The sequence below is a fragment of the Puma concolor genome, chromosome C2 (genome assembly GCF_028749965.1).
Source record: "Puma concolor isolate L17-30 chromosome C2, mPumCon1.1.hap2, whole genome shotgun sequence".
Taxonomy (NCBI): Eukaryota; Metazoa; Chordata; class Mammalia; order Carnivora; family Felidae; genus Puma; species Puma concolor.
This window is the reverse complement of record NC_141675.1, coordinates 100681531-100694638: the sequence shown is the minus strand read 5'-3', so window position 1 is coordinate 100694638 and position 13108 is coordinate 100681531. Positions and strand designations below refer to the sequence as shown.

Below are 13108 nucleotides of genomic sequence, written 5' to 3'. Positions count from 1 at the left end.
AGTTGAAGCACCATCTAGTGGCTCTCCACTGTGTTTTGCTAAAGGTTGCTCCCAATTTCCCTCAATTTCAGATGACACTTAATTTATTGGGCATGTATATGCATATATGTGCTTAGAAAAGAAAAAAAAAATGTTTTTTATCTTTATGCCAGGGTGGATAAAGAGGTTGAGACAGTAGCTATAGCTTTTCACTCTTCCAGTCTGATATCGCATAGAAAACCATGGCAGTGAAGAAGCGTGAATTCAGATAAATCCCTTCCATGAATAATGGAGTCTTTTCATTTCAATAATGGCAGGAAAGGGATTAACACAATAAAGCCCCATAGATTTCAGTTCCTCTGTTTCTCCTGATCACATCTCTCTGAGTCCAAGACAGTGTCTTTATCTTCCCAATCCTGTAATGCAGACATGTCCTCACATGTCTAGGGATGGGCTGACTATTAGATGATCTTTGCACATCTCCAGATTCCCAAGCCCTTTCCTATCAAACACCCATAACATCCTTCAGGTTTACATAACCAACAATTCTTCTGGAACTGTTATAGAGATGGCTCTCATACCTATCATTACTATCTTCTGAAGTTACATCTGTTGCATAATCTCTACGGGAAGAATGAAAATAGGCCATGAAAAATGTGCGTGAATAGAGTATAACCTATTGCAAGACTGACCACAAACCTTGAAATTGGCAAATTAGGTATTTGCATTAACCAGGATTAAGTTCAACTGTGTATGGAGTAAAACTCAAAATAATAGTGGCATGAACAAAATAGTATATTTTCTCTCACACAAAAGAATTTTATAGTAGGTAGTCTAGGGTTGATAGGCAACTCCATGGTCATTAGGGCCCAGGATCTTTCTGTCTTTCTTTTCCACTCTCTTAGTGAGTGGCTTCCATCCTCAATGTCATCCATCCAATGTCAAGGCCCAAGTTGGCTGCTGGGCCTCCCATCATTATATCAGTGGTGTAGTCCAGGAGATAAGGGGGAAGAACAAAAGAGGATCTCTTCTTTCTTTCTAAAGAGCTTTCCAAAAAATATCACACAAGATTTATGTTTACACCTCATTTGTGAAAATTTTAATGGGTAGTCATACACAGTTGCAAGGGAAACTGAAAAATGTCTTTTATTTAAGTGTGTCTCCATACTAAATAAAATTGGAGTTATGTTATTAAACAATGTACCAGCGAAACCACAATAATATCACAATAATGCTGTGCAACAATCACAAAACCTCTGTGACAACAATTGCTTAAATGTCTAGGATTATCTGAGGGTCAGGTAGGCAGCTCTTCTGATTTTGAATGAGCTTCTCCCTTGCCTAAGAGATGATTAAATATCGGATTACCTAGACTGGCCTCAATCGAGGTGGGGAATGGGACTAGCATGAACCAGCTCTGCTCTACATGTTTCTCATACTCCAGCAGATTACCCCAGGCATGTTCTTATGGACTAGCAATAGAAACACACAGAACCTCTTGAGACCTAGGCTCAACACCAGTACACTGACATTTCTGCCCTGATTTGATTGGCTTAAAGCAAATGATATGGGTTAGGGAAACATGCACTTTATGTTTCCAACTTTAAAGTCACTGACAAATTACATGGCTAGAGGGAGGGGCAAAGATTAAAAATCATGAATACAATCTGCCCCAAAGAGAAAGGGAAGATGAGTATTGGATTAGGCAACTAGCAGTCTGTGCCACAGTGTTTTTGAGTCTGTGAAAGATTTATGGTACTAGACTTTTCCCCATTCTATGTCCTGTTGTAAATATGAGGGAATTATAATAAAAGCAAAGAGAGAAAAGAGCTAATATATGTTGTACGTGAAATTATTTACTTATCTATTTCTTGGCTCATGTTCGGTTACTAATAGAGTAGGTATTAATCTTAGCACTCATCCTATCCTCCACGGTAGACAGAGACTGGCCAAATGTACCCAAAACCTGACTTTATTTCTGCCAAGGCTACTATGCTACATTTATCAACTTAGAAATTAGGGTGGCCACGTGACAAGTACTAGCCAATAGAATGTGAGCAGAAGTCATTACTACTCCAGGCCTGGTTCATAAAAACCTCCCACATGAATCCCCCATTCTCTCTCTCTTTCCCATTCACTGGATGAATGGAGGGTACTCTGACAAGGGCAGAACCATAGGATAAAATGTTAGCTTAGAGCAGAACCACTCCTGTTCCCTGCCCTAGAGTCACCAACCTGCCCCGGGATATTAAGTGAGTGAGAATTAAACCTTTGTGGTATGAATACACTGAGATTGGGAGGTTGTTTGTTTCAACAATCAGACTATCCTACTCATATATTATCTTCCAGATAGTAGTATGCATTCATTTTCTCTCTTCAAGCCTTGCTAAAAATAAAAGTAATAGCCTGAATCACCTGCCACCTTACAAAAGAAATTCTTCTATTAAATGAAAGGACACTTTTTACTATAAGATTACCATATATATCAGTGAAGATAGGGTTCCTGTTTACAGTGGCCCTAGCATAGGTTGGGGTTTCCCCAAGAACCCTTATTCTTCCACCATTAATCCATTCCAACCTGGATTGCTGACAAGAGAGAGAATTGAGACAGTGGAGCTCCAAAAGGTGAGGTGATATTCAGCACTGTCTCCAGTGACTCTAACAACTCCTTATTTGGAATCAACTTATAATTTCTTCAAAAATAAAGGCGGTGCTAAAAATGACTCCTGGCCATTTATTCAATGATCAAGCCAAACATGCAATACATCTGTCCCACTACTTACTAGCAAGCAAGAAAAGGATGAGAGGTCAGCTACCGGTCGACTTGAAGGCAATGTTTGTAGTGGCTCCTGACATTGCAAAATTAGCATATTAAGAGGGCAGAGGAAAGGGGAAGCTAGGATGAAAGCACTAGCCAAAGAACGCAAGGGGTGTAGAAAAACAGCCCTGCATTGTTATTTGCCTTTTGCTGACTCATCTTCCTCTTAGGCTGAGAAGCAGGGCTGTTTCTTGTTTGCAAGTAAGGACTCAGTAGGGCAAAGGGGAAAGTAGATTAGTCATCCTAGGCATTTGTGATGGCAGGCAGCAAGCTTTCACATGTGTGTAAATACACATATGCTAAGAGTTTGAAACAGAATTTGCCAACTATCACATGGATTCTCATAAACACAAAGATATCAAATAGTGACAAGAGTGGTTGAGTTTGACGTTGAAACCTAAGACTGATCATAACTGGCTGCTTTTTTGTGATGTCTCATCAAATCTAAATGACTTCCAGATTCTTCAATTTTCATGCTCTATGAAAGGAAAAAAACCATAAAATATATAATTAAGCATGGGGGCCTGGATGGCTCAGTCAGTTAAGCCTCTGACTCTTGATTTCGGCTCAGATCACGATCTCACATTTTGTGAGTTCAAGCCCTGCACTGGGCTCTGCGCTGACAGTGCAGAGCCTGCTTGAGATTCTCTCTCCTTCAATCTGACCCTCTCACACATGCTCTCTCTCTCTCTCAAAATAAATACATAACCTTAAATAGAAAGTAAACATAGGGTCTGGGTGCCTGGGTGGCTCAGTCGGTTAAGTGTTCAACTTCAGCTCAGGTCATGATCTCGTGGTTCATGAGTTTGAGCCCTGCATCGGGACCTGTGCTGACAACTCAGAGCCTGGAATCTGTTTCCGATTCTCTCTCTCTTTCTCTCTCTCTCTCTCTGTCACTCTTTTGCTCACACTCTGTCTCTCTCTCTCAAAAATAAATAAACATTAAAAAAATTTTTTAAGTAAAAATAAAATAAAAATATATAATTAAGTAGAAATGAATACAAGGCTTCAGAGGCATAGAAATGAAAGAGTAAACACTTAAGAAACTCCAGTTGAACTTTATTTCCCTCCCAGAGAATTCTTGAAGGGTGGCCTGGGTCAGGTTATCTCTCAGTAGGCAGTGTAATGAATCAGAAGATTTTGTCCAGGGTTGCAGGCATCTCTTCCTGGGCTCTCAGGTGTTAATAAAGCTTGTACATCAAAGAAGGGGCTAAAGGAACAGACAGTATGCCAAAAAATATGTCCAGCTTTTCCCAGAACATTGTAGACTCAAAGTCTTACAATGATGTCATCTTTCTAATGAGTCTATATATTTTTTTAGTCTTTATTTCCTACCTGCAATCTTTTATTCTCTGGAAGTAGATGAATCCCACAATGACGAGGATAACCAGGAATAGAGAAAATTTCACATAGAGAACGATGAGTAAGGTTGATGGTGGAAATCCCAGGACTATGACACCTTTAAATACAGGCAACACAGGCGGGGTAAAGAGTCATTTCAAGATTCCTCTAATGAACAAAATAGGGTCAATTGTTTAAAAGAGACTTCTAAAATATTCTTAAAAGTTCACAGACTGTCATAATCAAAAACATTTTCTAGACTACAATTCAAACGCTGCTAAGATATTCTTTCATGACAGAGTTTAGGAACTGTGTCTATATTTTATATACAGTCGACTTCCAATAAATATTTTCTGAATGAATAAATGTACAGTGAGTATCGTTAGTACTTTGCAATTTTATAAGAAAAAAGGAAATATACTTTCTAATTTCTGTGTAAATGTTAGTCTTTGGGGGTATTAACATTTTGAGCACTATCTGATAATACTTTTCATACGGAGGAGAAATTTTGTCACTGAGTTGCTGGAACCCCTTTATTTAGTAGGATATTTTATGTCTTCCTACTTTCATTTATTTATCTATAAAATGGCCCCCAGAATTATGAATAAATTATAATTATTAATAAATTATAAATAAATGAAAAGATAAAATGAAACTAATTAGGACTATCATTCTGAAGTTTTTCTTCTGTGAAAATGGCAACCAAAGTAAATTATTCTGACTCTTGGCTCCAAAAGTGATGTCATCCTGTTAAATAACCTGCTCATATACTAAACTAGAAGAATGTCAGACAGTCTCCTTCTCTGGCACTTTCAGAGAAGAGGAAGACACAGTCTCAGCCCTCAAAAAGCTCACAATCCAATTAGAGAAGTCCGATCCATACAAATGAAAAGATCACTTATAAGAGGGCAAACAGTGCTAAGTGAGCATTACAGATCATAAATCATCTAAGGAATAAGAAAACTGTATCAACTCCACCTGGGAGGTCAGAGCGAAGTGGAATTTGAACTGAGCCTTGCCAATAACAGGATTAAATAGGTTAAGAAAAGAAGGAAGAACTTGTAAAGGGAAAGAAATAATTTAAAAAAAAACTTGAAGAATTCATTATCTTAATTCAAATGTAGTGGAGCAGAGAGCGGGGTACATAGAGATGAAGTCTGGGATGGTCTGAACCTAATTCTGTAGTTATTTGTATGTGTCAGGCACTGTGCCAGACCCTGTGGATACAAAAATGAAGACTATGGTTCCTACTCTCTAGGAGTTTATGATGCACTGGGAATCAGAGAAGCAGACCATCAATTACAGGACTATGAAGTACTCAGAGGCATACATGGGGCATTACATGAGCACAGAGTAGGAACAGCTAACCAAACTGCAGGGCAAAAGAAAATTATCCCAGAGAAACTATATCAAACTAAGTTTTAAAACTTCAATAGAAATTGAACAAATGAAATGAAAGAAGAGAGTATGAGGAAAGAAGTGATTGTGGAGAAGTAGCAATTGCATGTATGACGTACAATTGAGGGGCCCAAACAGCCCCACATGCATGGGTACAGACTGAAGATTAGCAAGACAGGAGGCTAAGGAGAGTGGCAGATCAAAGGGGTTTAGCTTTCCAAGAGACAAAGAGAGGCCACTGGGGCTAAAATGTTTTTCATTTCAGAAAAATCACTCTGGCAACACTGTAGGTGATAAATTGGAGGGAGGTAAGCTAGGGGTCAAAAGACCTGTTACAAGGATATTGTAATAATTCTGGTGAGGGATGATCATGTGCTCACCCAAGCAAAGGAGAAAAAGAAAAAGGTCTAGATTTAAGAAAAAAATTTTAAGATAAAATCAGCATAACATAGTGACTGATTTTGAATATGGGAAATAAGGAAGAGCGATATTGTAGGATATCTTTAGTTTTCTGGCTTGAGTCATTTATCAAGACAAAATATAAGTATGGAGCTTATGAAGGAGTACAGAAGAGGGATTCCTTTTCAGGAACATGCAAATTGAGGTGCCCTTGATGCACCATTTGAAGACATTCAATTGGAAATTGGTTTTGTTCATATAGCCAAGGAGTGAAATCTGGGCTGAATATATATATTTGACAGTCAAGAATCAGGTGGTAGTTGGAGCCACATGTATGGATGAGATCCTTCAAGGAATAGGGGTAAAGGTGAAAAGAGAATACAGTCAATGATGTAACTCTTAGAAATGCCTTCCTTCATGGAATGAGTAGATGGAAATCAATCTATTAAGAAAATTAAGAAGTTGACTAAAGAACCAAGTAATTATGGGAAGAAAATAGGTGAGAAGAGAGGAAAGGCCATATCAAATATCACAGAGAAGCTAATTAATAACTTAGAGTTAAAATTTTATATTTCGTTTGACATCTGAGAGATCTTTGGCTTTTTGTTAGAACATTTCCTGTGCAGAGAGATTCCAGGAGAGTTAAGGAGTAGATGTGAGGTAATTTAGAAGAGACAGTGAATATAGATGCCTCTTTTAAAAAATCTTGGATATGAGTGAAAGGCAAGAGCTAAGAGTTTGGGGAAGTCATAGCATATACTTTTTTTTTTTAATGTTAATTTATTTTTGAGACAGACACAGAGCATGAACGGGGGAGGGTCAGAGAGAGAGAGGGAGACACAGAATCTGAAGCAGGTTCCAGGCTCTGAGCTGTCAGCACAGAGCCCGATGCGGGGCTCGAACTCACGGACCGTGAGATCATGACCTGAGCCGAAGTCGGACGCTCAACCGACTGAGCCACCCAGGCACCCCCATAGCATCTACTTTTAAACATGAGAGGAAAACAGGAAAGTTCATATAATCAGCCTTAAGGAAAGGATTTGTGGAACAAAAAAGACTGAACAAAAGAGAGCAAGGATAATTACTGAAGCAGAGTCTCTCAGGACTTGGAAGGGAAAAATGAGTATAGAGTATAGGTTAAATATTTGCTCTATGGCAGAGAAAGTCAGACGGGACTGCAGATAATTGCATACACCTAGAGATAAGAAGTATAAAATAACAACCTAGAGTGGGTGGGAGATTGAAAAAGGAAAATAAGGATGCCACAGCATGGCTAGTGCGTGAAAACATTATCCCAAGGGAAAGAAGCCAGTAATAAAAGGCACATATTATATGGTCCTGTTTATGTGAAATGTCCAAAATGGGAAAATCTATAGATATAGAAAGTAGGTTAGTGGTTGCCTAAAGCTGGAGGATTTCTAGAATTAGAGAGTGACAGCCAAAGGATAGAGGTTTCTTTTTGGAGTGAGGAGTATGTTCTAAAATTGACTGTGGTGATGGTTGCATAGTTGAATGCACTAGAGACCGCTGAATGGTACACTTTAAATGGGTCAATTGTATGGTACATAAATTAGGTCTCAATAAAACTATTGCAAAAATAATGAATAAGAGATGTTATGAGGAATAATTAAGAGTATGTGATGGCTTTTAATAGTATAATAATGAATACAATAGCTAATATGTATTGATATAATCAATATAGTGGCTAACACTTACTAATATAAACATAAGAGCTAACATTGTGTTAGTATGGTAAATACATTAGCTAAAATATATTGAGTACCAAATATGTGATAGGCACCAGGTCAGGTAAATATATCATTCTTTTTAATTATCATGATAACTCTGTGAGATGGGTTCTGTCATCCCATCTGCAGATGAAGAAAACATGAGATGTAACTAATTGGTGTGAACATCTTGTAATACATACAAATATCAAATCATTATGCTCTACACCTGAAATTAATTTACTGTTATATGTTAATTATATCTCCATTTTTTCAAAAGCCATGAGACAGAGAAATTAAATATTGTTTCAACTCACACAGCTGGTAAACAAGAAGCCATATTGTGCCAAAGGCTTTTCTTCTAACAACCAGGTTATACTTTCTAGAATAATATGAAGACATGGACCTTGTCTTTTCATCTTTATATGACAGCTTCAAACACATAAGAACATTCAATAAATATTTGGCAAATGAATTGATGTATAGGTTTCAGATGACAAGGAAGAGGAGGAAGGAAATCTTCTCTCTTACTCAGAGTAACAAAAAGTGGTGATTACAAGAAATAAAAAGAAGGAAGGGATAATTATTGTTCTTATATATCTACTAAGTAAGTATTCTTAAATTATATAAAAGTTTTGCTATTTTATGTGAATATTAATCGCAAAGTACAAGTGAACAGATACTAAGTTAAAAAAATTTTATGGATTCCAGAATGAAAGATATTTAGAGATTGTATTGATAAGAAATTACTTAATTTATTCCTTCTATTTGACACAGAAATGGGAACTATTTCCCTAGCATACTAACACATTATCCAGTTACATTTTAGAGAATATCTTCAAATTAGGAACACAAGCTTTCTTACTTTCTTCTTGGTGACTCATAATCAATAGAGGAAAATGCTGAGCAACAAGTTCATTACTCTAAATAAAATAGGTGATTACCTTGATTCAATTCTATGGACAGACTCCTGTTGCCAGTCAGATGGGACACAGAGCAGGACACCTTAGACACCCGGTGGTCCTCCCAGCGGCACGAACTCTGGACGGTCACTGTGTCATTGCCCAGTGGCTCTTCCACAGTGTGACAATCTCCCCCTGGGGTCCAGGAGATCTGTGCCGCTGGCTTCCCTGCAGCTGCCCTACACACGGTAGCTCCATTCTCAACTTGAAACAGGGTCACCTCGGGGGGCACTGCAGAGATGCAGGGGAAAATGCGTCAGTCTTAACACACGGATATGGAATAGAGAGAGACATCTGTTTCAGTCCAAATCTGGTTATCTGACATCCCACAATATACGATGTTCCTTACCTAACACTGTCAGGTGATATCCATGATAGAAATGCCCATGAGTTGTGACCACTTCACACCTGTAATATCCATCATGAGTGATGGCCACTGGATCGATCTGAAGGGCAGGATTCCGATCAGGTCTGGAGTCCCAGGATATTGTCTCGTCACTACAGTTTATGGCCCTGGTCTCATTTATATCTCTCCTGTAGGCTCTGGTGCAGGAAGGCTTGTCTCTGAGGATTATTTCCCATCTTATTGTTACCAGCACAGCTTTCTGGGTGATCGGAGGGCAAGAGAGCACAGCCTTTGTATCCACAGGTTTAGACAGGGAAGTGTTAGCTGAACACACACACAAAGTGAATGATGAAAGAAAAGGTTGATAAAGAAATCCATGTTAAATTTTCTACAACATATTCCATAAAGTATACTAGAACATGATTTTGCTACGCACAAAATGTATATAACATATTAAAAGTATTCCAAAGATAAGCCCATTTTCTTCTATATTGTGTGTTTTTAGATAATCTATATTTATTATATGTGTTAGAAATATTTTAAGGCCTGGGGCCCCTGGTGGCTCAGTCAGCTGAGTGACTCTATTTCAGATCAGGTCAAGAGCTCACAGTTTGTGAGTTTGCACCCCACATCAGGCTCTGCACTCACAGCACAGAGCCTGTTTGGGATTCTCTCTCCCTCTCTCTCTGCCCCTTCCCTGGTCTCTCTCTCTACAAATAAATAAACGTAAAAAAAATTAAAGAAATTTTTAAGGGCTTAAATTTGATTCAGAAGTTTTGATATGTATGAAACAAACAAAAAAACACAATATAGAATTAATGGACAAAATCATTATATCTAATATTTCGGCCATAGAGACTATTAGATTTCTCTAATAACTCAAGCTTCTCAGGATAAAAAGTGGAAAAGTTGAGACAGGAGAAAAATTTTCTCTCCTACATTTCAGTGCGAGACAATAAATCACTTAATGTCAGAATGAAATGCCTATCTCCAAAGGTGGGAATTCAGACAAACATAAATATAAGAAGCATGTGGTACTTTCATTATAAATAGCATGGTATTCCGGTTGACCAAGCTGCACAGTTTTTGAGTTGTTTTTATTTGGAGAATCACACAGTCATAAAATCAACAAGATCTTCCATCCTTCCTTCCCTTTGAATCACATGTATCCTGCCAAACAGTTCGCCTGTGAACTTAGCTCACAGATTGTGTCTGACTTTCTACCTAATTACGAGGAATAAATGGAGAAGTTCACTCCTTCTGTCCATCTTTTGAAGTAAAAATTAAGCCCTGCAACCTACAAGTATTCTGCAATATATAAGCTCTGGCTCTCCCAAAAACTGACATAATGTGTCCATGGCTGGGAGGGGTTTGCTGAGAGCAGATTGGGGGCATCCCTTGGGACGCACCAGTGACGCAGGTGAGTGGCAGGGAGCTCATCACTCTCACATGAGCAAAACCAGCTGTGAGAGGGCAAAGCTATCCAGATGGCGCTTGTGAGTGCTAACCCCTGCAGTTGAAATCTCTCCTCTCCTCTTCTGGTGTCACTTACTTCTTGCGTGATGGACTCATGCCCTTGCATTTCACAAACAAATCACAATCCCATAACTATGTGAAGCAAGGGGGAGGATTTGAAAGCAGGTCTAAGAGAGCAGTTAAATCCATGATTTAAGTGGCAACCTGCATGCACAGGGAAAATGCACCTTCGCCAAGGTTATAAACAAGCACGAAGGTGGCTGCTTGGAGAGCAGCTAGAGGTGGGTGTGGGTGAACATTCAGGTGCTCAAGGGCAGGATGCTGAAGATGAAATCAGAAAGGGAAAAGGCTGAAGAACATGTTGTGAATTTTCTTTTGTGTTCTCAGGGGTTTGCACTTCTGCTTGTGAACAGTCTAAGGTTTTAATATTTTGCCTGCTATTGAGCCTCAAGATCTCACTCTATTCTTTTAAAGGAAATTATTAGCTAATTAAATAATCATATGCGTTTTAACAGGGGTGCCATCTCCAGAGAAGTGGCTCCCAGGGTGAGGATCCCAAGCACCATGGACAATCTCTGTTCTTTCAACTTCCTCTGCTCTAGGACCCTCCAGCAATCCCCCTTCACCTGTGATGGGACTTCTGTGATTCCTGTTAGTCACACTTTCTTTGTCCTCCTCTTTCTCTATTCACACCTGTTGCGATAATTTATCAGTGACCAGTCATTCCTCCACACTCAGTGGGGTTGGCACCTGTCTAACAAATATAATCTCCTCACAGCCCTGTGATAAGCTACCATGATTTCACCTCCTACGTCATGGGATAGTGGGTGGATTCTCCTATTGGCTCCAAAACCAGCAGTCACCTTCCAGCTTCTCTGCATCCTGTGTCTATGACTCTCCTCCAGGCTCCTCCAGCCCTTCTGCACACAGACCAATCCCTATGAGATTTGGGGCTTTTCCTTTCTGTCCTCACTGCCAGATCTTAGATCACGACCCCATCACCACACACCTGGATTCCTGCAGAAGTCTCCTGATGTCTGTGTCCGTCTCAAATCTCTCCCCTCTTCGGTTCACACCTGACCTTGCAGCAGGTCCAGGATTCTGGGACACGGGTGTGATCCCCTCCATCTAACACCCCTCAGAGACCTCTCCCTGCCCGAAGACAGCACTTACATGTCATTGTGTTGCCTTTGAAAGCCCTCTTTTGCAGATGGACTCACCTTTGCCATCTTATCACCCCTCAGCCGCCCCCACACTTCGCAAAGAAAACACCAAGCACCGCTGCATATCTGGGTCTTTCCTCACATCATTCCTGCAGACTGGGGTGGCCTACAGACCACTCTTTGTCCACGAAAACACTCCTCTTCCCCTAAGAGCCATTTCACACGCTGCACCTGCCGTGAAGCCTTCTCAGAGCCTTGCTGCTTCGCCTTCTCCTCTACACTCCCAGCACACTTGAGCACACTTGATGTGATTGCTCATCTCCTCGTCAAATGCCATCTGTGTTGACATCTGGGCTCCTGCTCGAAATGAGCCCCTTAGGGCGCTCTGGTGCTCTAGCTACTCTTGTTTGTCCCTGTGTTCCCCACATGGCCTAGCACAGTGCCTGACAGGGAGGGCTCCATAATCCTCAGACGGAATGTGCACTGCCTGGGGGGAGGAGGCCTGGGTCATTCAGGGTCCCTCACACCTCAGCACTGAGACCAGGCTCAGGACAGCCCCGTGACCAGACCATCAACCATGTTTCTAAGGAAGTTCAACACTTTTTCCCTTTAGTTCTGGCCTCTAGAAAAAAATTAAAAACATATTACCTTCCATAGGGAGTATGAAACTTCTGTGTTGTCTGTCCATAAGTGAACTGTTGGTTGAAGCTAGAAAATGTTGAGAGAAAAGTAAATGAAACCAATTTTAGGGACTTAAATGGAGTGCAAGCCACTGTTTATCCACATCTTACATATAACATGACAGAAAATTAGTTAACTGTAACCTAATTCCACAAAAAGCTTTACAAAGAAGAAATTAGAAGTTTTCCCATCATTATGTGTAAAAAATAAACCAAATCTCCACTGACAACTCCAAGTTCTCCCTCAATGAAATAAATTTCCCATTTTATTTTTACCATAAATGGTATATCTTTCCTTCTTTCCCTCTTGCCTTCCTTCCTTCCCATCATTCCTTCTTTCCTTCCTTCTCATCCTTTCCTTCTTTCCTTCCTTTTTCCTTGCCTTAAGTGAAGTGTGACAAGTATTGAGGGCAACTAATAGGACTGATAAGAATAAGAAATAAGAAATAGGAATAAGAAAACTGCAAAGAGCGCCCCCCCCCCCCCCCCCCCCCCCCGCCTCCATCCCTAGCTAAGGGAACTGTCTGGGGATTAAGGGAGGCCACCATGACCAGCCAAGGTTAGTTCAGTATATGAGGGATTTCTCTCATGGGCGTTTTGGCCTCTACAGCCCTGAGAACTGCTCCTATTTTAAAGATACAGGCTGTTGTCTATGGAAAGTTCAAAGAATTTAGTCGTGATCGATACCTTTAAAGGGTTTTCTTCTATTCTTTGGATTTTACTTCATATGCCCTGTAGACATTTGTTACTTTTAGTGATAAAGTGCATAATGTTCATGCTATAAACTGTTAACTTTTTACCATTTCAGTGGCTTCTCAT

The 13108-nt window shown here is 39.9% G+C and overlaps 1 protein-coding gene across 3 annotated transcripts in view; it reads right to left on the bottom strand.

The window, feature by feature from the left end:
* Positions 1-3835: 3835 nt before the first annotated feature.
* CD200R1 (CD200 receptor 1) overlaps positions 3836-13108 on the bottom strand; it is a 150341-nt gene continuing 141068 nt past the window's right edge. For all 3 annotated transcript variants that reach the window (XM_086675433.1, XM_086675434.1, XM_086675436.1), the window contains exons 3-7: positions 12258-12317; positions 8974-9294; positions 8607-8855; positions 4133-4256; positions 3836-4007 (exon numbers count right to left, since the gene is read on the bottom strand). In XM_086675433.1, coding sequence (XP_086531559.1) covers positions 3908-4007; positions 4133-4256; positions 8607-8855; positions 8974-9294; positions 12258-12317 — 854 coding nt within the window. In that variant the 3' untranslated portion in view covers positions 3836-3907. The remainder of the gene's footprint in view (positions 4008-4132; positions 4257-8606; positions 8856-8973; positions 9295-12257; positions 12318-13108) is intronic.